Source organism: Mastigoproctus giganteus, chromosome 14, assembly GCF_048544385.1.
Source record: "Mastigoproctus giganteus isolate SK-2022 chromosome 14, ASM4854438v1, whole genome shotgun sequence".
In the NCBI taxonomy this organism is placed as follows: Eukaryota; Metazoa; Arthropoda; class Arachnida; order Uropygi; family Thelyphonidae; genus Mastigoproctus; species Mastigoproctus giganteus.
In genome coordinates this window covers 38,197,858-38,223,882 of record NC_143588.1, presented here as the reverse complement: position 1 = coordinate 38,223,882, position 26,025 = coordinate 38,197,858, and the positions used below count along the sequence as shown (strand labels likewise).

At 35.7% G+C, this 26,025-nt stretch overlaps 1 protein-coding gene across 9 annotated transcripts in view; it reads right to left on the bottom strand.

Annotated features, from left to right (window-relative positions):
• The window catches only part of LOC150075069 (paired amphipathic helix protein Sin3a-like), a 718,000-nt gene that overhangs the window by 120,413 nt on the left and 571,562 nt on the right, over positions 1-26,025 (bottom strand). For all 9 annotated transcript variants that reach the window (XM_090389145.1, XM_090389146.1, XM_090389142.1 and 6 more), the window contains 2 exons: positions 19,358-19,468; positions 9,290-9,504 (listed from right to left, as the gene is read on the bottom strand). In XM_090389145.1, coding sequence (XP_090245271.1) covers positions 9,290-9,504; positions 19,358-19,468 — 326 coding nt within the window. The remainder of the gene's footprint in view (positions 1-9,289; positions 9,505-19,357; positions 19,469-26,025) is intronic.

The following is a 26,025-nucleotide window of genomic DNA, read 5'->3' as shown; positions in this document are numbered from 1 at the left end:
GGTTTACTTAATTCCCTCGCTGCCTTCTTCAATATAACTGGATAAATTCCATCAACAGCAGGTACATCTTTTATGTTTAACTTCAACAATTTCTCCTCCACTTTGCTCTCAGTTATTACAAAATCATTTAGCTTACTGTTAGAGTTTAGTAAACTCCTGTCCTCCCCTTCCTTACAGAATTTTCTCATGTGTGAATGCAGATGCAAAATACTCATTCAATTCGTCAGCTATCTGAGCAGGATCATAAAGTCGAACCATTGATATGAAGTGGACCAACCTGATTCATCCTCTCCCTTCTAGAGGTTACATAGGTAAAGAAGCCAATGTTGTTTTTCTTTGCATCCTTTGCCAAAGATTTCTTGTAATCAGCCTTCACTTGCCTAACCTCCTTTGTGACTTGATTACAGACTAGCTTATATCTACCATAGGCTTTGTGTTGCCTGAAAACTTATATACATCCCATGCATTTTTTTTTTCACTGCCATGAGCCTCATTAGTTCATCTGACATCCATTTAGGTCTAAACCATGAGCAAAGAATTCAAAGAAAGGCAATCGGATTAGTGATGGGCACAAATAGATACACATATGAAGGATGGCTTAGAAGATGTGAACTCCAAAGTCTGACAACTAGACAGACAACTGAGATAAGTAGAGATATGACTGAGGCATACTGAACCATTGAAGGGGTTGAGTAAAATCAACGAGGTTTTCCCTGGTTGGCAAGAGAAGAACCAGAGGATGTAATTATAAAATCTCAGAGAAAAGAATCAATTTTCTGTTCTCCCTGGCAGGCAAGAGAAGAATGGTTCTCATGAAGTTAATCTAAATGCAGCCGGGTTGTCAAACACTGGAATAATTATCTCCTAACACTGTAGAATCCACAAATCTTTTATATCCTTTGCTGTAGTGAAGTTCCTTCATTGCATCTACCAGTTTATCAGAATTGGGTACAAAAGGGGACATAGCTGCTTGCAAATGTTTAAAAGAGCATTGGTCACTTGTGTCATATACAGTCGATTCCGGTTGATTGGGACACATCGGGACTAGTGCATTTTGGCCCGATTAAGCAGCTGCCCCAATTATCCGAAGTTTCACGTAAATAGTTAAAAAATACAATGTATCCCCCCTTTACAATTAGTTCACTCTACAATGAAATCTCATTATGATGGACTTGCCATAGTAAAGTACCGTTCACTATACGATGCGTAGTAGGTGCCTGTCATTGTGATCACGTTTGTGAATTGAATTTTAATTCTATTCAACAGCGATTCTAATAAGTGAAAATAGGAGAAATATTATCCACAGGCCATAAAAGTAAAGATATATTAAATACAAATTTACCCTTTATTACCTTACCAATTAAAAAAATTAAATGATATGTGAAATTCGGAAGAATATACGTGAAAATCAGAATAATTAATACGCACTGTAATATGTACATACTAACTAAACTAGTTGAGATTTCTGTTCACTGACATTTGTGGGTGAGGGTTAAAATTTAAAACAGTAAAAAGATAAGAAATCAATAACAAAAAACACGGCACACACAAATTGCAAGTAACACGATATGTGCAAGTGAGAACGGAGTAACGAGTTACAAAGCTTTAAAAATTGGAATGAAGAGAAGATTCTGAAAATTATTTTTTTTATATGACTGAAGATTCCATGGAAGTCTAAACATTATTGTTTACACTTCCATGGAATTATTGCATGGATCTTATTGAATTATTGCAAATTCAATAAGATCGAGTTTACTATCCGTTTATGATAGATTGCATGGATCCTATTGAATTAATACCCAATAAGATCCACTTCCATGGATCTTATTGAATTATTGCAAATTCAATAAGATCAAGTTTACTATCCGTTTATGATAGATTGCACTAACAGAAAAGTCCAATAAACAAGTGACTGCTAATTGTTTTTATTGTTTTATGGTTGTGACTTCCAGAAATCCGACCAAACTACGTGGTACGGTCAGAGACAATCGCAGGGTAATCTCCAGTGCTGAGGTCTCCTGCCCCGATTAAACGGCATTTTGTCCCAATTAAGTGAAGTAAACCCCGGCTATTTTCCCCATTGGTTTCTGTTTTTCAAGATTTGCCACTAATAAACGGCTGCCCCAGATAACCGGAATCCACTGTATCATATACTTCAAGCCAGAAAAAAATTAACATGGACAGTCTTCCTGCGCACATGAGGATAACCTCTTAAGAGTCATCAGCATCTTTGGGCAGTTATGGATTGCCTACACTAAAAGTTTATGAGTGAGAAGTCCTTTTCTTTGAGTTCACTGAACTTCTTTTTAATTGTTAACTCAGTCTGGACAGAAACCAATGCTAGCCATATCACTAGCAATGGTTTTGCATTGTATAATTTGACAATTTCAAGTCACACAGACACATATATATATACATATCATTGTTCTCTCCAATTCTTATCTTTCCTTTAAACACAACTGTAAAAGGGCAACACCATTCTACCAGTCTAGTTCAACATTTACACAAGACATAAAAGTATACACAGATGCTTCAAAACCTTTTAACTTCGGTGGCATGCATTAATGAAATGGTTTCAATGTGTCTTTTCTTTTTACACTTCTCTCTGTGTAGTAATAAATGTCCACCAAACATCCATACACTTTCAGAAATGCACGCACCACCTTTTTTCAATTTTAGAACAAAAATTAATCAGATCACGCAGACCAGCCTTTCTCAATCTTTTTACCCTGGAGGAATCCTTGAAATAATTTTCAGGTATCAGGAAACCCCTGCATAAAAATTATTATATCTACAGCTCACGGTACATTAGCATGTCTAGTAAGTTAAGGGTATAATAATCAAATAATAATTGTCAATGCTCTTTTGAGTAGAGAATGATATTTATCTGTGGATCTGTTCATTTTGGCCAACTTATTAGTCTATTCTTTTTGTGTTTGCCCCCCACAAAGGATATCAACTCTAATGCAAAGCAGTAATGTAGTTAAAGGAAACTTCAGTTTTTCCTTTTTTTTAAAATTTCCTACTTAATTTTTTTTTACCTTATCCCAGTAGGCCTAAAAGTCTTATCACAAATTTCTATTATACAAGATGCTAATGAGGTATGGTATGTGCAAGAGTTGTTTATTATCCTTATTTAAAACTAAAAATGACTTTTCAGCCAACCTTTCTTGAAATGAATCTCTTTCTTTCCTTTTCATAAATTTTAAAAACTCATAAGGGAAACATAATAAATTTCTGTTAAATAACTGGTTTAAGCCAAAATGGGATTTAATTTTTCTAAAGGTAGACTCGGTATATTTAATTTAAATAAAGGTTGTAAATTGATTTTAATTAATGTTATTTACAACATGAAAATTTATTGTCAGTGTTGAATAGTAAAGCTACTAAAACCATAAGCCAAAGCAATATGAATAAAAATATAGCCTAAGACAATTTTATACAAGAAAAAACATTTTCTTACTGAGTGAAATAATCAGGTTCAAATATAGGCCTAGCAGTTACAAAATTATTATACACAATAAAATAATTTTGTATAATATATATTATACAACACATATACATAATACAAAATTATTATATACATGTGTTGGTTTCTTGGTCTGTTTTGTAGGCCTACATATGCATAAAGAGTTATTTTTGAAACTATAAATAAAGAATGAAATTTATTGTGGTTGTTTTTTGCTGCATAAATACTAAATTCTAGGTCAAACTTGAGAGAAGCACACATGGATTTCATCTTCAACTGAAATGAGACGATTTCTGTCCTTGCTCTTGATGCTTGTTAAACAAGAAAAAGCTTGCGCACACATGTAAGAAGTTGCAAACTGCAGCAAAATGTCAATTGCTTTCTTATGAATGGCAGGATACTCTGCTTGCAAAGAAATCCTGAACTTGATGGGCAGATCAGTAAATTTCATCTTGATTGTATGATCAGACTGAAGCTCATAAAGTTCTTCCTTTTATCTCAAAGTCCTCAGGCCGAGCAGCAGATTCAGAGAAAGGGTCCCTCACCCAGTCATACATTTGTGTTGAAAGCGAGGGAAAACAATGTTCAATTTTATTCTGCAGTTAGCGCATTAGTTGAGGCACATGATGCAAGAAAGCTAGCTTATACAGCATCAGCAAAAAAAAAAAAAAAAAAAAAACCTTCCCATTTCACTGATCCATTCGTTCCAAATGTTTGTCTAGTTCTGCTTTGAATTTATTTAAGCCAACAACTTCTACAACAGATGGAAGTTTATTCCCGCAATCAACTACCTGCTGGCTAAAGGCAAACTTCCGCACATTTATTCTACAACTGTCTTTCCTCACTGTGAATCTATGGCCCCTCAGGTTTGTAATCTGAGCAAGAGGGAAAATCCTATCAGCATTGAGCCTGCTCAATCCATTCAAGCCTTATACACCTCAATCAGATTGCCTCGCAGGTGCCTAGTTTCCAGAACCTGCAATTTGCAGAACTTAAGCCTTTCTTCACAAGAGCACCCATTTGTTCCCTTTACCAGTCTCGTTACCCTTCTCTGTACTCATTCTAGCAACTCTGCATCCTTCCTAAAATGAGGCTTCCAGACCTGTATGCAGTACTCAAGGTGTGGCCTGACCATTGCCTTATACAGGAGGATAATCACCTCCTTATCCCTGCTCGCAAAATTCTTGTATATCACTGACAAGACCCCATGATATACTCTGGCAGCCTGTCTGCACTACCCAGAAAACTTCATATCTGACTGCACAATTACCCCCAGGTCTCTTTCATTCTCCACTACCCTGAGTGTAACACCACATAGTTGGTAGATTTCTCTGGGATTACTGCTACCCATATGTAGTACTTTGCATTTCTCAATGTTAAACTTCAGCTGCCACTTCTCAGCCCATCTACCCAACCTTTCCAGATCCTGTTGCAGCGGCATACTGTCATTACTGTTGTTAACAACCCTGCCAAGCTTTGTATCATCTGCAAACTTTGACATTAAGCTGAAACCCAGGGTCTCACATCTGGCGACTATGGGCTTGGCACACCCAAGGTCCTGAGCAGAATATCATCATTCTTCTCTTTCTTGGTGATTCCCTTCTGCTTCTCACTCTCTCTCTCTCTCTCTCTCTGGGTAATTCAGAATTTTTTTTTTTTTTGGCTGATGCAGCATAAGCCTTGGACTTCCTTGCACCATATAGCTAATAATAATAATAATAACATACATTCATCAATATCATTGATAAATATACAAAACAACAATGGGCCCAGTTCTTCCAGGTAGGTTTCAATAAGACTTGAGACTTGCTGATATTCTTCCTCACTATCAAGCCCAAGCAGCAGTGGAAACATTTCAAGATTTACTTTTGCAACATTTTCCCAAAGATTCAATTTCCTCTTAAATCCAAGAATCTTGTCACTTGAAGTCAAAACATTTTCTCTAACACCCTTCAGAGACTTGTTCAACTGATGAAAAATGCCTGCTAAGTAGGCTAGTTTCCACAGCCATTCTTCATCTTAAAAGTATTCAGCAAAATCTGGTCAACTATTTTCTTTAAAGTACTCCTGCAATTCACCTTTAAGCTCAAACACCCTGTTGAGAACTCTTCTTCTGCTAAGCCACTGGATTTCTGTGCTCTTTGTCCAGGTTTTCACAAAATTTTTTTTTAAACATTCTCGGGTGAACTGGTCTTTTTGTTTAATAAAGTTAACCATTTTTGTATCTTCATCGAGAAATTTTTTTCATTTCATCTCTAAAAGTTTTTGGCACCAGCACCTCTCCGTGAAGAAAGCAGTGTGTTGTGACAACATCAGGATTTTCTTTTTTATTACAAGAGAGGTGAAACATCTCATGAACCCAACCATTGATAAGGCACCATCAGTTCAGATGCCAACACAGTTCCTCCAAGACAGACTTTTTGTTTCCAGATATGAAGACAAAACATTAAATATATTGTTATTATTATTAGCCATATAATGCAAGGAAGGCCTGGGCTTATGTTGCACCAGCCAAAAAAAAAATTCCCACATTACTCTGAGAGAGAGAGAGAGAGAGAGAGAGAGAGAGAGAGAGAGAGAGAGAGAGAGAGAGAGAAAGAGAGAGAGAGAGAGAGAAGGAGAAGGGAATCACCAAGAAAGCAAGAAAGAAAAGAATGATGATATCCAGCTTGGGACCCTGGGTTTGCCAAGCCCATACTCACCAGATGTGAGCCCCCCTTGGTCTTTGCTTGTTTCAGGCAGCTCTTCGCAGCAGAAAACGTTTTCTTGAATTTCACCATCATTTACAAATGCTATAGCATGACATATATTGGTGAAATCTACTGACTCATCAAGCTGGATAGAGAAGCTATTGTTTTTCAGGTTATTACACAAAACGTCTTCAGCATCATGTGACATGTCATCAATATGTCAACTTGTCGTATTGTTTGAGAGTGGAACCTCTTCACTTTCTCATACTGCATTTTGTTCTAGCATATTATTCACTATAATTTTGCATGTTGGCATTATTAGGTTCTCACCAACTGTGTGAATTTTCCTTTTCTGGGCAATAAGTTCTGCTACTAAATAATTTGTTGCCTGAGCGCCTTTCCACCAAACGTGACTTTTTTTTAACAAAAGCTTTACTCTATTTGTTTTGAGATTCCAATAGTGATTTAAAATAATCAGCACCTTTACCTGTCAAATGGCTGTGATTTGTAGTTAAGTTATTTTCAATTCAGCTGGAGCCATTGCTGCATTTTTAAGTTGTTTGCCACAGACAACACACAATGGAATAGGGCAACTTTGATTACCAGCTGACGTAAAACCCATTAATAAGTAGCTTTCATCATAAAGACAGATTTTTTTTTTTTTTTTGCACCCCTTGTTGCACTAGTGCAATGAAATGACTCAGAAGATTGCAATTCTTCATGACTAACCTTATCAGAATTGTCCATAGGCCTAGACATAGAATCCTCCTCTTCCTCTTCCATCTCACACCTCATCTTCAAAAATCGCCACATTGGACCATCAGACATGTTTGTAAAACACAAATGCTAATAAAATGTAAAACAGAAGGGCATAATAAATAACTAAATGAGAAAATAGCAAAAAATATGAAACTTCACAATACAATTCACATCTAACCTACACAATCCACGTTTTGCAACATTACAACAACAGCAGCTGGGGGAGGTAATTCGGGAGGGAGAGGCTGACATCAGCCTACTGTCCTTCCCTCTGTGCAATATAGCGCTCACCAATTACATTAGCCAACAAAAAATATTTTTTGTCATACCTCTAACAATGAAAATATGTGATTTTGGAAGAAATACCCATGTTGATTCCAAAAATCACCATAAAAAGTCTATATTACATCTACATCAAAAGATGTACCAATGTTTAATGTTAAAATAAAGGGATATATACACATAATTCAAGTTTGTAATACAAGTGTAAAAAAATTATACATTATCTGTTTATTTTCGGAGGATAGATTTACAACCCTGAGAACATGTCACGATCAGTTAATACTTGAAAAACCTTGGTACACCTACAAAAATCCTCACCAAAAATCAAAAGTATGCTCTCTTCAAATTGTAAATTGTTGTCTTGGAATTTGAACCTAAGACCCATAGGTAGAAGTCTGATTATGTTTATCACAAGAAAACCGAGGCAAGAATTGATTGCTAAAATTAAGAGAATTATATCTGTTAAAATAAATTAGTATGTCACACGTTACTGGCTAGATTATGCAAAATTGGCATATTTTGGCAAAATGTAAACTACCTCTATATTTAATAACTGTGATGTAATGTGAAACTATCATGGTGTTTTTGAAATCTATGCATAAAAATTGGTTAACAAACAGCATTTAAGTTCTTGGAGGTAAAAATCGTGATGGCTAGTGTTATCAACGGCCTTCCCTATGTTGCATCAAAAACTGAGAATGGACTCAATCAAATGCTGCCATATGGAGCTGAAAGACCTCTAATGAAATTGCTAACGGCTGCTCGGTCACTGTCCATCACTATGAGTCCCAGCATTGTGTGAAGTTCAAAAAAAAAAAAAAAAAAAAAAAAAACAAGGTTTATTTTTTTTTTTTCAATCATGATCTCTTGCAGAACCCCTAGCAACATTTCACGGAACAAAAGGGTTCTGTGGCATCCTGGTTGGGAAACCCTGATGTATACAATCTGTTATAACCAATTATTTAATCTCTTCTAACATTCTTGTCTACTCCTGTTTTTAGGCCTACCAAAAAACATCAGCAATAATGATAATGTGTTATGATAGACCTTGTCACTAAGTGACAATGTGCATCAAGACAAAGTGCCAATAAGTCTTCTAAAGGAATTTTTAGTGTTTTCAGAAGATGCCCAGTACTGTACTCTGCAGGACCACCTTCTACTGGCAATCAGAGCAAGGTATTTTCAATTTGAGAATTTTTTTTTGTTAGGAAAAATCACAAATCACCACAAACAGAACATGCCTTGGGATCTCTGATTACTGCCATCTGTAGCAATCACAGTTTTCAAAGACATCAATACCTCTTCTTCCCCACCCCACAAATTCCGCTAACAATGCTTGCTCTTTTTATTTTTCCACTATTTTTATTGTGAGGTAATAAATTCCGCCATTCCTGAATGAACCACGTCCATACACAATAAGCACAACTCTGGGAATGATTACATTTTAAATAAATAAAGTGTATAATAATTCAGCAGGTATGACATCAACACCTTCACTACGAAACTCTACATCTACTTTCACAATTTTTTCTGAATGCTGGAATGGCTGTAAAACATGCATTATAATGTTGGATTATAATGCATGTGCTGCATTACATCAACATATGACACACAAAAGTAACATGATATGTTTTGCAAATTTTATTACAAGCAGAACACCTTGGATATGTGACTCATATACCGTACATCATATTACTTTGAATTTTACTAAAGGCCTTTTCATTATTAGGATCAATTAAAAACCATGAATCAAATAATTTTACCTTGTTTCTTTTCATGAGTTATCCAATGGAAAGAAATAAGATATTAACATATATAATGCTATTATATATTGTTTTATCATCACAGAGAGGAAATTTTTCTTCTCCTGGATTCTTTTTTTTCAAGTGTAGAAGAGTTTGCTGCAGGTTTTGCTTGAGAGGGCTGAGTTTTATAATTTCCACACACACACACACACACACACACACACACACACACACACACACACACACACACACACACCACTTAAGAAAAACATCAGTTAAAGGGGGAGGGATAAGAAATTAAAAAAAATCAGTTAAAAATGGAGCGAAAGAAATTATTAGCTTACAGGATTTGAGTTTTCCATTACAGTTGTGATATCTTTAAATGATTTATCAGAGCTTTTCATATCTGTAAATGCTGGAGTATTTTTGCTACAAACAGTTTTATCTGAAACACTTCCTGAGCATTCATCTGATCTGTTCACATGTTCTCTGCACTTTTCCAAATAATCATCAGTGGCTGATGAATTATTAATTATATGACTATCATCATTTTCATTTTCTGTAAAAAAAAAGAAAAAGAGAGAGAGAGAGAGAGAAAAAAAAAGGATATATTCTCTTGATAAACTTTCATATCAATTAAATTAATTTTTTTTAAATCTTAAAATTAACAAATAATTTTCAAGAGCACTCTGGGTACAAAATTAATCAGAATTTGCATCAGTTACCCAATGAAACAAATCAAAGATCACAACTGACAAGTTTTTTAATTCTCTGCAAAATTAAAACAGCCTTTTTCCTTAAGTTTTTTGTAAGTGTTTATCTGACAAAGTTGGTGAATTTGTTCTTTACTTGGCCTTTGACTTGCTTAAAAAAAGAAAATTGAAATCTGCCACCTTGTTATTGTAATGACATAGGAACATAATTAATATTAGAAGGGTTTTCATTAAGGAGGGGAAAAAAAAATCACAAGTTAAGATTAAATGGGAAGTAGCAGTAGTAGAGGAAAGTGATCCAAGAAAGCAAGCATATGAGCTTATGTAGCATCACAAAAAAAACATAAATAAATAAAAAAAAAAAATAAAATAATAACAAATAATAAAATAATAATTTTGCACATCCATTCTCTCTAAACGTTTGTCCAGTACCTCCGTGATAATTTAGGACACATGGAAGTTTGTTCCAACAATCAACTATCCACTGGCTAAAGAAAAATTTCTGTACATCTAGTCTTTCCTCAATTTGAATTTATGCCTCCTCAGATTCATAATCTGAGCAAGCTGATGATCCTGCTCAGGTAGCTAACAAACTAGCAAAGTTTGCTAGCAAAACAGCAAAGAGTTCTTTACTTATGTAAACTCTAGCAGGAATGGGATCAATCAGATTGGTCCACTTGATATCGATGGGTCAACTGTTGATGATCCTGCTCAGGTAGTTAACAAACTAAATGAATATTTTGCATCGACATTCACTCATGAGGAGTTATTTAGCGAGGGGAATGCCAGAGGTGTATTCAACTCTAGCAGTAAGCTAGAGAAGCTTGTAATAACTGAGAGTAAAGTGGAGGAGAAATTGATGAAGATAAACACAAGAGAGGCACCCGGGGTGGATGGGATCTATCCAGTTATATTAAAGGAGGCAGCAGAGGAAATAAGCAAACCCTTAGCCATAATTATGAGAGCTTCCTTGGACTCAGGGGAGGTACCCACAGACTGGAGATGTGCAAATGTGACCCCAATTCACAAAGGAGGATCAAAGGCTGACACAAGTAATTATAGACCTGTGAGTTTAACTTCTGTTCCAGGAAAATTAATGGAGGCACTAGTTAAAGAAGCACTGCAAGATCATTTAGACAGGACTTCAGCTATAGCTCGGACACAGCATGATTTTGTTAAGGGGAAGTCTTGCCTGACCAATTTGATTGGATACTATGATGCAGTCACAAAGGAACTGGATGCAGGGAATAATTTTGATATTATATACTTGGACCTTAGAAAGGCTTTTGATACTGTTGCACATGGAAGACTGCTGCACAAATTGGAGCAGTGTGGCATTGGAGGCAAATTGCTGCTGTGGATAAAGCGGTGGCTGAGGGGGAGAAGAAGACAGAGAGTGGTAATCAATGGACACTGCTCGTCGTGGACTAATGTTATTAGTGGAGTCCCTCAGAGCTCAGTGTTGGGTCCATTATTGTTTTCTGTATTTATAAATTATATTGATGGTATATCAAGCTTAATGTCCACTTTTCAAACGATACGAAGGTTGGAAGGGTTGTCAAGGACACTACTGACACTATGCTGCTGCAACAGGATCTGGAAAGGTTGAGCAGATGGGCTGGGAGGTGGCAAATGAAGTTTAACATTGACAAATGTAAAGTACTACATATGGGAAACAGCAACCCCAGAGCAACGTATCAACTCTGTGGTACTACACTGACAGTGGTAGAGAATGAAAGGGACCTGGGGGTGGTTGTGCAGGCAGATATGAAGTTCTCTGAGCAGTGCAGACGGGCTGCAAGAGTAGCTCATGGTGTATTGTCAATGATACAGTCTGTCCTCGTATAGCACGATGGTTGTGTTCCTAGAAACCCTCGTGCAATGCAAAATCGTGCAATATAAACAACAGGCCCTATGGGAAAAGTGGGGTTAGGTGCCGACCACCCAAGATTGAACACACATTCGGAACCAAAACATTACCAAACACAATAAATAATCGGGTAATTTTAATCGTTATAAAATACGTTATAACGATTAAAATACGTAATAAAAAATAATATAATATATTTTTTATTATAATATAATAAAGTATTTTTAGTATTTTTTAATACTAAAAAGTATTTTTTACGAATAAAATACGTATTTTATTCATAAAAAATTTATTATATTAAATGAAATAGTCCTAATAAAATTATAATACGTAAGTCGTAATAAAATGCTTACGTATTTTATTACGACTATTACGTAATAAAATATTGCTAATGCTTTTGCTTCTATCGTAAGCAAACTTGTTTTTGTTTGATTTTCTATCCAAACAGATAGAAAATCGAAAAACTGATAGAAAAGACAGCCGTTCCATCTCTTCCAATTCTTGTGTCTTAATCTAATGGATTTTAATTACACTTTGAGTTGTTCCTGCTATGAAAGTTGTTTTTATTTTCTCCGCATTCTTTGTAATTCTCGGCGTTGCCTCATTTAGGTCTGTAGCACGTGCAATATCACATGGTCTTTCATTTCGCTCAAAGCGTTTCACAATTTCATATTTTTTCTCTATTGACAGAGGCGGACTGGCCATAAGCCTTATCCGGGAAATCCCGGTGGGCCGGAGGCCGGTGTGATTTTGGCCATAAACCGTAGTATGAGGCCACTATAAAATTTCCGGGGTAAGAATTTTTGACTCAGTCCGCCTCTGTTTATCGATATTGTTTTCTTTTTCTCTCTGAATCTGCAGTGTCTTCGCCAGGACGCTTCATTTTCACACCTTTTAAGTATTTTACTCATTTTTAAAGCACAATTACAAAACGAGGAGGCACCCTTAATACACATAAACAAAGCTGCGCGCGTGTAGCAACTGAATAAACAACACCGTAAAGGCCGAGATACACTATTAACACCTCACATTTTACTAAAGCACATTTCTAGGGGTTACTACCATAAAACAATAAAAACAATTTCCAGTTGCATTTCTGCTAGTGGAATCTGTTATAAACTGGTCGTAAACTCGATCTAATTGCAATTGCAAATTATCGATAGCTGGAATAGTGTGGGTTTTTACGTTATTATGGTGAAATGTGTTTGCCCTTCACTGATATAAAACACATAAATACATTTTCAGAATCTTCTTCATTCCGATCGTGTTGCGTTCGGTTGGGGTGATTCCGCGTTCGACTGCCATTTCTTGTAAACACAAAGGTGAATCGTGCATAAGCGAATTCGGTTCGTGTTATATAAGATAACGTTCCCCTATTTATAAATCGTGTATGATCGAATTCGTGTAATGTAAACACGTGTTATACGAGGACCGACTGTATTTTTCTAGCAGGGATAAGGAGGTGATTATTCCCTTGTATAAGGCAATGGTCAGGCCACACCTAGAGTACTGTATACAGGCCTGGAGACCTCATTTCAAGAAGGATGTAGAGCTGCTGGAACGAGTACAGAGAAGGGCAACAAGATTAGTGAATGCAACAAAGGGGCGCTCTTACGAAGAAAGGCTTAAGTTTTGCGAATTACAGTGTCTGGAGACTAGGCAGCAGCGAGGTAATCTGATAGAGGTGTACAAAGCCTTGAATGGTTTGAGCATGCTCAATGCTAATGGGATTCTTCCTCTTGCTCAGAATAATCACCTGAGAGGGCATAAATTCAAATTGAGGAAAGTCAGATGTAGGATAGATGTGCGGAAATTTGCCTTTAGCCAGTGGGTGGTTGGTAGGTGGAACAGACTTCCATCCCTTGTCGTGGAAGTTGATAGCCTAAATAAGTTTAAGGCTCGGCTGGACAGGTATTTCGAATGAACAGAGGGGTGAAGTGGAAGTGGTTATTTTTTATTTATTTATTTTACTTTAATTTTTTTGGCTGATGCTGCATAAGCTTGCTTTCTTGCATCAAATGCCTCTACTAATGCTAATATTATTAACAGCTTTTCCATCTTCGATATAGCACCTGAATGCTGTTTTGTGATCACTGCTGATCTTAATGAAATGCGTTGATCCTTTAACATGTTCTTTTATACGTGCTCTGTCCCTTAAAATAGTATTCACTGTTGAAGCAGCAAGACCTAATTCCGTGCAATAAATGACAAACTTTGTCCTGCTTTGTACTTCTTAATTAATCATCTTCATTTCTAAATCAAGTTTGTTTCGTTTCCTAGCACTGCCAGCACTTGCACTTTCTGTTGGCCCCTTCACCATTGTAATAAGTAAATAGGAATGAAGAGAAGATTCTGAAAATTTATTTATGTGTTTTATATGATCAAAGATTTCAGTGAGGGGAAACTCATTTCACCATAATACTGTAACGTAAAAACTCACAGAATTCTAGTTATCAGTATTATCACAAATGCAATAAGATGGAGTTTACTACCTGTTTATAATAGATTGTGCTAACAGAAAAGCCCAATAAACCGGAAAGTGCAAATTGTTTTTACTGTTTTATAGTAGTGACCTCCAGAAAAGTATTTTATAAAAATATCACAAAGGCATTCAAAATTGATTCTTCTAATGGAACATTTGATAACGATGAAAGGGTAGTGCAATTAAAGTTGCTTCTGTATCAGACCCTACTTTATATTATTGAAGGACTATACTGTTTAGCTAGTGATATAGCATTAATATATCCCTGAAAATGCCTTCCCCATACGTAATTGCACTGGATTCCAAGAAAAACTTGTTCAGAGAGTCATAGAAGAGAATAAAGCTACCTAGAATGTACTCCCCTATGTAGAATGTAGTCTCCTTTGTTTCCCTCACCAAAAAGATTGGTGCAGGGAATGAAGAAGTGCTCTTACCAAGAAAGGCTTAAATTATGCAAATTGCAGCATCTGGAGGCTAGGCATCTGCAAGGTAGGTGTATAAGGTCTTGAATGAGCTGAGCAGGCTGAATGCTGATGGGATCATTCCTTTTGCTCAGATTACGATCCTGAGGGGGCATAAATTCAAATCGAGGAAGGACAGTTGTAGAATAGATGCTTGCTTTTGCTTTGGTTTGGTTTTTATGGCACATGGGCAACTAAGGTCATGATGCACCGTCCATAGATGTTTGGAAATCTGCCTTTAGCCAGCACGTAACTGATTGCTGGAACACAGTTCCATCTGTCGCTGTAGAAGTTGACAGCTTAAATAAATTCAAGGAAGAATTGGACATATATTTGGAGTGAATGGTTGTGTGAAATGGAATTTTTGCTTTCTTGCATCATATGCCTCTTCTAATGCTAGTACAAGGCAACCAAAAGGAACTATTACCAAATGACTTTGTGGCCAGAATGCATTAGTGATATTCATAGATTTCCAATATTAGAGGAAAAGTACAGAGGATTGTGGAGATGTCTAAGAACGTTGTAGGGGAAGATTTGTAATATACAAGAGGCAAAGAATCAACGGCAGTACCACCCAATGGAGAAATGTTCAATGAAATTTAGTCAAAAACTTCATTAAGAAGAAAAAGGAAGATAATGAAGATGATGTGCAACAATTAATAGCTGAGGGTTGCTTGCATACCATAACTAAATTTTCATCTTCCTCGTTTCGTCTGTTCTCTGGAACAAGCTTCCGTCATATGTATTTCCCGAAAATTACAATCTACAGAAATTCAAGTCTATGTCAACAAATACCTTTTGTCCTTTAATCTATACACAATATTGAAGGTTCTAATACCTTCCATGTTTAGGGGTTTCTTATAAAAAAAAATAAAAAAAAGTCAGTTACTGAACTTGTAAACTTAACAGTAGAAGTTTAGTTTACAGGTTTCACTTTTTCTTTGTGTATTGTATACAAATGATATACGGTACACAAAGTAAAAGTGAAAGAATTGCATTACCTTAGGAACTCTTAACGAATTTAAAACAACAATTCAATTCTTGAGCCAAGCATATAGCCATCACATATGGGGCTCTACATCAGATGTTGAGCTCACACATGTGATGTTTTTGAATTTCTGTTAAGTTAGCACACTTAAGGCATTGATACACATATAATTTGAATTACTAATTTTTTCCTCAGTAAAATATTGTTACAATGAAAACTGTTTTAATGAAATTTTCACCACAACAAAAACATTTTTAATTCTGACCAACTTCCTTGTTATTTTTAATAAAGTAAGCGCATCAGGAAGTCAGTTAGTCAGTAAAGTAAGGAGTTGTAAGTCTTCTTTGAGCAAAATAATTTATGGAAAATATTCAGTATGCCTGATAATTTTCGAAGTCCATCCAGGACTAAATGTACTAGTTTACAACAAAAGAAAAAATTTCTTTTTCAGAAAATTATAAATGGCACAGTGTATCTCAAATTGTAAATATGGATAATACAGAGCCTCTTCTTTAAAATAAATATGGAAGTTTTAAAAAAACATGGCAAAAGAATGCAAGGTCACACCATCTGCATTTCCCACATTTTTCAATAAATTATATGCCACTTTTCTCAAAAAAACTGAAATGATGTGTGATTATGAATATTTTGTAGTTACTTCTTTTTTCTTTATTTGAAGAGTAAATTTTTAAAAAATGCTGAAATAAAAGAAAAAAGATATGTACTATATTTCTGAAAGTGTGGTATGTCTTATAAATAAAACAGGTCTTAAATGATACTCTATGAACAAAATATATTTTTACTCTCATAATACACTTATTTCATCATTTTATTTGTTTATGACTGATTTTAATATTTAATTTAAGTAAAATAAAGCAGAAATTATTATATCTACATTATAATTTTAATTATATATATATATAGGGTGATTCACTACCAGTGCGACAAACTTGCAGGAGGTGTAGGAGGCACAAAGACGAATCGGAATCACATAGCATTGCAGGGTCCGAAATGCCTTCGTCATGCGGTAGAGGACGTTGAACGGGCGGTCGTGTGAACAGCGATCCCGCTGGAAGTCAGCATTTACAAACCGTTTCTGAAGAAACCAAGTAGCAAAAGTCCTCCGGAGTGGATAATCCGCAGGCTCCAATGATTAAACGTGTTGCAGATGGTATGAACCCATTTGGTTTGTTGACAGTATCCTCCATACAGTAGATCGAGAAATACCCAATCGTTGGCCTATCGCTCGAGTACTCGTACTCGGATTGCCTTCTGCAAGACGTAGGACATTCTCCCATTGTCTGGCATCCTCGTTCGCTCTCGATTCATGGTACCTTTTGTGAAACAACCAGTCTCACGTAACCTTCTGTGCACACGTGCGAAAATTGTATGATGAAGAGCACGCCTGTGTGGGAAACGTTCCTGGTACAAGTGCAGAGCGGCGCACCCATTACAGTCCGCAGCTCCATATGCGAGGTGCATGTCGGCCAGTTCAATGTTTGAATACTCGTCCATTCTACTGCCTCAGGAACTGGTTCGCAAATGCTGACTTCCAGCGGGATCGCTGTTCATGTGACCTCCCTTTCAACGTCCTCTACTGCATGACGAAGGCATTTCGGACCCTGCAATGCTATGTGATTCCGATTTGTCTTTGTGCCCCCCCTACACCTCCTGCAAGTTTGTCGCACTGGTAGTGAATCACCCTGTGTGTGTGTATATATATATATATATATATATATAAGTGTCATCGATGAAAGTAAAATAAAATAAAATAAAAATAAAAATAAATATAGATGGAGAAGTTATTAAACACAAAATGCCGAGCCTAGTTGAAGAAAAAAACAGAAAAAAGAATGTTAAGAACCTAAATAAAATTAAGTAGAATTAAATCTGAATTAATGCCGAATTAACAGGCCAATCATATGTACAAAAGCTGAAAGAAAAAGAGGGGAGGGTAATAGAGATAAAAATTATAAAATAAAAATTAAAATTATAAAATAAAAATTAAAGAATTAAAAATTAAAAATTGGTACATAGATCAGGTATTTCATCAGGGGGCTACACCTGATCATGTACCAAACACTGTGTTTCTATGCAAACTCATGCTGATGGAGAAGCTGTAGAAATGAAATGGATATAAAAAAAAAAAAATTAAATTAATTTTTAAAATTTTTTAAGACTCCACAAACATGAGTGAGGTAGCCCCAACGCAGTGTATTTAGATTAATAAATTATGTAACGTAGTGTATTTAGAAATAAATTGAGTCGATAGTATGTAAGAATGCAAACGCAGTGTGTTTAGTAAATTAAGTGTGTAAGAACGTAAGTTTAAATCAAAAGTATGTAAGTTAAATAATAATGAATAACAAGATAACAAGAAAGCGGTATAGAAAAAGGAAGTAATGCAAGGTAGGGGAGGGAAAAGAAGTTAAAAATATAGAGGCGAAGATAGTGAGAATAAGAAAAGTGAGAATGTCCGAATCACCCTCGTATTACACTAATAGTTCAACGGACGGAAAAACGAAGATCAGAAAGTAGAAAGATGTAAAGAGAAGGAAAAGAGTTTAAAGGATACTAGGCAAGCTGGGTGTGTAAGTACCCAACCTCATAGAGAGGGCCTTGGCTATGAGAGTGTTAGTAGAAGTGGAAATTAATACCGCTAGCTTGTAGTGTATGTTTTGAGTGATAGACATGAAATATAATAAAAATATGAAGAGGAGAAAAATTAAATACCTATGATATTTGGCAGAAATAAGTTGAGTGAGATATAATCAAGAAATGAAGATACAAATTTGCGATCATGATTAATAAGATACAATTATGTGAATATGATTAATAAGAATGGAATGTACACAGAGGGAAAACTATGACAACGATGGTGGAGTTGCTCAGAAGAGAAGAACTGTGGGAGCCCTCTGTGGTTAAAATAGAGAAAATAAGATTGGACATAAATAAATACTGATATTAAATTACGACTTCTATTATGACTAGAAACACAGTGTTTGGTACATGATCAGGTGTAGCCCACTGATGAAATACCTGATCTATGTACCAATTTTTAATTTTTAATTCTTTAATTTTTATTTTATAATTTTAATTTTTATTTTATAATTTTTATCTCTATTACCCTCCCCTCTTTTTCTTTCAGCTTTTGTACATATGATTGGCCTGTTAATTCGGCATTAACTCAGATTTAATTCTACTTAATTTTATTTAGGTTCTTAACATTCTTTTTTCTTTTTTTTCTTCAACTAGGCTCGGCATTTTGTGTTTAATAACTTCTCCATCTATATTTATTTTTGATTTTTATTTTATTTTATTTTACTTTCATCGATGACACTTATTTATATACATGTATCCTGTTTTGCTGCTTTGCGCATTCAGGTACACGTACTGTTTTTCCTGTTTTTCCTTTTTCCACTTCTTCGTTTTCATATTTCATATATATATATATATATATATATATTTGTATATATATAAAAAAAAAAAAAAAACATGCATTTTCAAAAAATTTCTAGAGATATTCATCTCTGGAATTTATTTAAAAATCAACTAGAACAAAAGTTCAGTACAACAAAATGATTTGTGCACCCCTGTGTGGTTTGGAGTAATGGGATTTCACTCTATTTGCTATTATTAAAAAAATGATGTTTCTGTATTTTACAAATCACTCAAGAAGAGAACCACCTCAGCATTCCCATTATTTACAGCATTTCTTGTTTACAAATTTGTCAAATTATGCCTCTGCCCTGTGAGAGCATGCTAGTCTCGTGAACTTGACAAGGGATTTAAAAGATGGTATCTGATAAGTACCAATAACATGATCAATTTTCATATATTTTACTCAATCAAATTAGGGCTATATAGAAAATTAACTAACATTATACAAAATAGTTACCTTCCTTTTCAATTTCATCATCTGATAATTCCCCCCTTGAAATAGAAAAGAAATCTGGAATAAACTGCCGCAACAATTGTTTAATCTTCTGCTTATCCTCCTTATGAATACCTGAATATATCAAACACAGATATCAAAGTTAGCATTCCGCAGGGGGGGGGGATAGGGAAAATTCAAATGCTCATTTTATAATAGTATACAACTCAGCAAAATTATCATTGTTCATGCTACACAAATATTTCTAATGTATAAATATATATATATATATATATATAGCCATAACAATTCTTAAAAATCTAAAACTTTATCTACTTGAGCCTTAACCACTTAATAGTCAGCCCCCACCAAACTAATTTGTAGACCAGTGATTGCCATCCTAAGGTTCCTGATACAAATGTGGGTTTCAATTAGATTCTATAAGGGTCTCAAAAATATTAAATATTAGTAAAGCTAAATGATGCAAAGGAAGAGGTCTTTTTTTCTGAATCAGCCAAAAATAAAATAACAAAATAAAACATAATATTCATACCACTCCAACAAGGTAACTATAACTATCCAGTTCTGCTTTAAAATTATGCCTCTGCCCAAAACTGAATGGGACCTAGTCTTGTTATTCCCTGAGATTTTTTATTTGTGTTTCCTGGTTCTGGTCTCATCTATGAGTGTGAGAGACTTTCCTCATTTGCTTTTCCCAACTCCTTCAGCACTAGATACAAGCCAATCAGATCTCCCTTAGTAATGTCTAGATATCACTCTTCGTAGGTGTGCACCACCGATTTCCATTTATCAAAAAAATATATTTCATTTGATATTTATATTTATATTTAATAAAATATTGCTTCTAACTAGGCCACAAATTACACATGCAGTATCTTGTGGGCAGTTGTATTTTAATGAAATTAGCCCATTATGGCAGGGTTCTGTGAAATAAGAGTTGGTGTGATTGTGGGATCAATTAGCACTAATTTCTACACAAAATAAGTGTTCCTTAGAGTGTCCCATCAGTGGGTTGCTCGGCCTGGTAAACTAACATTTATAAAAAGTACATTGCAATTCATTAACGAACTGCAGTATACCTTTGTTTCTGTCATGATCAGTTATCTCACACTATTTGGAAAGCAAAAGGACATTAGAAGTTTATGCGTAGTAATGAATAAGTAAAAATACTTTCCAACAAAAATTGCAGCACTCCACCAGTAAATCACTGAGACTGATGATATGAGAGAGTGACCTTAGTCTGGCTATCTTTAAAGTCCTGCAGTAAAAATTATGATTTCTTTGTGTTCAATGTTTGAAAAACATATCAGTGTTTAAAAAAGCCTGATGTAACTTTTTCCATAACTAGAAAATATGAAAAGTTAGTCGGTAAAAATTTAAGGAAGTAAAAAATAATGCTGCTTTTGCAACCTATAAAAAGCCTTTTCAATAAATGCAGAAACCCGTATATTAGTCTAATATTCATACTACCTTAAGCTTACTTTCTTGCATTAATAGTGAGCAAGAGGAAGAACATTACTCAATCCATTAAAACCTCACTTCACAAGTGATGCAATTTGCAGAACTGAAGCCTTTCTTGATAACAGCACTCTTTTGTTGGTCAGTAACCTCATGAGCTTATCTGAACCTGTTTCAACCTATCTACATCCTTCTGCAAATGAGGCTTCCAGACTTGTATGCAGTAAGTGGATAAGCTAGAGACTAAGCCTAACCACTGCCTTATATGATAATCGCCTCCTTATCCCTACAAGCAAAATTCCTGTATATCATTGACAAAACTCCATTTGTCCTGGTAATCTGTCAGCACTGTTCAGAGAACTTCATGTCTGATTGCACAATTATCCCCAGATCTTTTTAATTCTTCATTACTCTGAGTGTGGTACCACAAGTTGGCACATTAATCTGGGATTACTGCTGTATATTATTGCATTCGTCAATGTTAAACTTCAGTTGCTCAGCCCCACCTGCCTAATTTTTCTAGATCTTACTACAATAGTGTGTGCTGATTACTGTCACAACCTACTACAACATATTTTTGTCATTAATCCCACTGTAAAACTTTGTATCATCTGAAAACTACGACACTTAGTCTGATGTGCCTTCAACAATATCACTAAGAAAATTGGAAACAAAATGGACCAGGCAACTGAATCCTGGTCTCACCAATAACATAAAGTCCAAGAACAGCATTGCTCACTGATAACCACTCTCTGTCCTACCCCAATGAACCATCCCTTTACCCATAGCAGTAATTTGTCCTTAATGCCACACTGCTCTAATTTATACAGATGTCTTTATGGGCAGTAGTATAAAAGCTTTTCTGAATTCTAAGTGTACGATGCCAGAATAATTTTTTTATCCAGTTCCTTTGTTAATGCATCATAGTATCCAATCAGATTGGTCAGAAACTGCATCTTAACAAATCCATGCTTCGACTACAATATAACTGCATTTACAGCATGGTCCTGCATTACTTCTTTAACCAGTCTCTTATTATTTTCCATTGAAAAGAAGTCATGCTAAAAGATCTGTAATCAGGGCTGGATTTAAACTTTTTGTAGCCCTAAGCTATAACATGTATGAGGTCCTTCTCTCTTACAGTTCACCTGTGCCAATATTACAAAAGTATTTTTTAAGATGAAGCAAGACCCCCCCCCCCCTTGTAATGTGAGGCCCTAAACTGTAGCTTATTTAGCTTATGCATAAATCTGGCTCTATCTGTAATTACTAATGTCACCATTTGATTCCCTTTTATGAATTAGGGAAACATATATCTCCAGTATATAGGAGTCTCTTGAATCTAAGGTGCACTTATAATTATGGCTAAAGGTTTTCTTTCTCCTTTTGGCTGACTCCTATAAAATGCTCGTAATTGTATACATGCCATCCACCCAAGCAGCCTTTTTTATAAGCTTCAACAATTTTTTTCCCACTTCCCTCTGTTTCCATAAAATCAAAAACATTCACACATTCTTCATGTGTGAATGCAGATGCAAAATTCCTATTCAATTTGTCAGAAACCTGAGTGGCATCATTGACAGTTAAACTATTCAAATCTGACTGAGCATCATTGACAGTTAAACTACTCAAATCTCTTCTAGTTTTTACATAAGTAAAAAACTTTAAAGATTATCTTTGCATGCCTAACCTGCTTTGTGACTGCAGAGAAATTTATATCAACTGTAGGCTTCTGTATCACCTAATAATTTATATGTATCCGATCATGTATTCTTCTGTCAAGGGTCTCATGAGTACACCTGACATCCATTTTGGTGTAATCTCTAAATGGATGTCAGATGTTGCTATTCCATAGGTATAATAAGGCTATTAGCTTCTAAAATTACGTCCTCAATTGTCGAGGCCAAGTTATGTCAAGGACCTGGGTATATTCTTACCATGTGTACGCCATATCCGAAAATTTCATTATTTTATACAGCATTTCCACCCCAACTTTTCCTTACTATTGAATAAACCATGAACTGTCAAACTAATAGAGTATTAGTTTGACAAACTTCCATTCAATGCCTCCTGTGGTCTTCCGTCAAAAGGATGTCAGAAAGATTTTGACAAATCTTGATGCTAAGAAAGCTCCAGGTCCTGATGGTATTTCTCCAATTGTTCTGAAACCCGTGCTTCTGAACTTACTCCTGTTCTTTGCCGCATTTTTTTCACTTTCTTATTCCAAAGGTGTTTTTCCTTCTACTTGGAAACTTGCTCATATCCAACCAGTTCCTAAAAAGGGTGACAAGTCCCTCCCATCCAATTATCGTCCAATTGCAATTAATTATACTCTTTCTAAAGTAATGGAGAAATCAATTAACTGCCAACTCTTAAACTACCTAGAAACCTTCCATCTAATCAACGCTCGCCGGTATGGATTCCGTCAGTGTCGATCCACTGGTGATGTTCTGGCTTATGTTACCCATGTATGGACAAATTCAATTTGATAGTATGAATCAGAGCTGTAATACTCAATATGTTCTACGTTGAAAATAATATTAGTAAATTAATAAGAGGAGTTTACCTCAATATAGTACGTGGAACACTTCCGTATGATACCCTCCAGAAATTAAAACGGAAAAAACGAAAAAATCGACAACTTACCAGTACACTAAAGTAAAATATAAATAATTAAAGTAAAATATAAATAATTAAATAATCAATTTAACACAATTCAAAATCAATTTAAAACAATTAAAATTCAAATTAACGCAATTAAAAGAATCTAACGAAAATATTCAAAACGATTTTCCTTCCTGAAGCTGACAATGCTTATCGACCGACTGTCGTGATCCCAGGAATAATTTACTAATAGGACAAATTCAATGGAAAAGTTTGGTGAAACACAAGCAGTTGCTTTTGACACCTCAAAGGCTTTCGATCGTGTTTGACATAAAGGTCTTCTAAACAATCTTCCATCTTATGGTTTGCCAACTGTTTTTGGTAACTGGTTATCCAGTTTTCTCTCTGATCGCTCACTGAGGGTGCAGTAGACGGCTCTCTGTCTTCTAACTTCTCCACTAATGCTGGTGTCCACCAAGGTTCAATTCTCTGCCCCACTCTTTTCCTCTTGTATATTAATGACCTTCTTCCATTGACTGGAAATCCTATCCATAGTTTTGCCGATGATAGCACATTGCATTCCACTTTCCATTTTGAGAAACCTTGCCCTGCTCACTCAGCCTTAGCATTAGTAGAGTCTTATGATGCAAGAAAGCAAGCTTATGCAGCATAAGAAAAACAAACAAAAAAAAAAAAAAAAAAAAAAAACGCTACCATTTCACCCATCCGTTCGATCCAAATACCTGTTCAGCTCAGCCTTAAATTTATTTAGGCTATCAACTTTCACAACAAAGGATGGAAGTCTGTTTCACCAACAAACTACCCGGATGGCTGAAGGCAAACTTCCGCACATCTATCCTACATAATTCTCCTCGATTTGAATTTATGCCGTCTCAGGTGATTCTGAGCAAGACGAAGAATCCCATCAGCATGCTCAAACCATTCAGGGCTTTATACACCTCAATCAGATCACCTCACAGGTGCCTAGTCTCCAGATTGGCAAAACTGAAGCCTTTCTTCGTAAGAGCATCTTTGTTCCATTTGCTAATCTTGTTGCCCTTCTCTGTACTTGTTCAAACAGCTCTACATCCTTCTTAAAATGAGGCCTCCAGACCAGTATGCAGTACTCAAGGTGTGGCCTCACCATTGTCTTATACAAGGGGATAATCACATCCTTATCCCTGCTAGAAAAATTCCTGTATATCATTGACAAGACAATATGAGCTACTCTTGCAGACCGTCTGCACTGCTCAGAAAACTTCATATCTGCCTGCACAATTACCCCCAGATCCTTTTCATTCTCTACTACTGTCAGTGTAGTGCCACAGAGTTGATATGTTACTATGGGATTACTTCTTCCCATATGTAATACTTTACATTTGTCAATGTTAAACATCATTTACCACCTCTCAGCTCATCTGCTCCAACTTTCCTAGATCCTGTTGCAGCAGCGTATTGTCAGTAGTGTCCTTAACATCCCTGCCAAACTTTGTATCGTCTGCAAACTTGGATATTAAGCTTGATATACCATCATCAATATCATTTATAAATACAGAAAACAACAATGGACCCAACACTGAACCCTGAGGAACTCCACTAATAACATTAGTCCCCGATGAGCAGTGTCCACTGATTACCACTCTCTGTCTTCTCCCACTCAACCATCCCTTTATCCCTAGCAGCAATCTGCCTCCAATGCCACAGGGCTCCAATTTGTTCGCAGTCTTCCATGTGCAACAGTATCAAAAGCCTTTCTAAGATCTAAATATATGATATCAACTTCTCGAATATCCACTACCAATTCCTTAAATGCTGATCTCCAGGTAATTCTTCAGTGGTGCAAAGACAACTTAGTTGATTTGAATCTTTCTAAAACTCATTCTAGTCTTATATCTCGTAAAAAGGATTCTTCTGCTCCTATGCTTATCTTTGGTGACACTCCAATTTCTAGGAAAGTTATTTCTCTTTTGGGGATTACTGTGACTTCTAATCTCTCTTAGCACAAGCTAATTACAAAGATTGCTTCCTCTGCATTTAAAAAAACTTGGTTTTTTCATTTGCACTCGGCATTACTTTTCTTCCAAACAGCTGTTCACTTAGTACAAATCGCAAAACTGCCCTACCATGGAATATTGTTCTCACATCTGGGGCGGTCCCCCAAAACCTCTCTCAGGCTTCTAGATTCCATTCAGAAGAGGACAGTTAGGTTAATTAATGACTCTTCTCTAAGAGGGTCTCTCCACTCTCTGTCTCATACACGTACTGTTTCTGTAGCATGCCCTTTTTACAGATACTACCATGGGCACTGTTCTTCTGAATTGGTTTCTATAATTCCCACTCTCTCTCTTTCAAAACAGTCTGAACCTGTGCTGCCACCAGCCAACATCTATTTACTGTCCAACTCCAAACTCAAAGAACCAACTTTTTATCTTCCTCATTTATTCATTCAACAGCCGTTTTCTGGAACAACCTTCCTTCACAATTATTTCCTGAAAATTACAGCCTACAGAAGTTCAAGTCTAATGTCAACAAATATCTTCTTTCGTCTTCTCAAGGTACTAAAGTACTATAGGTTCCAATACATCTCGTGTTTGGGGTTTTCATAAAAA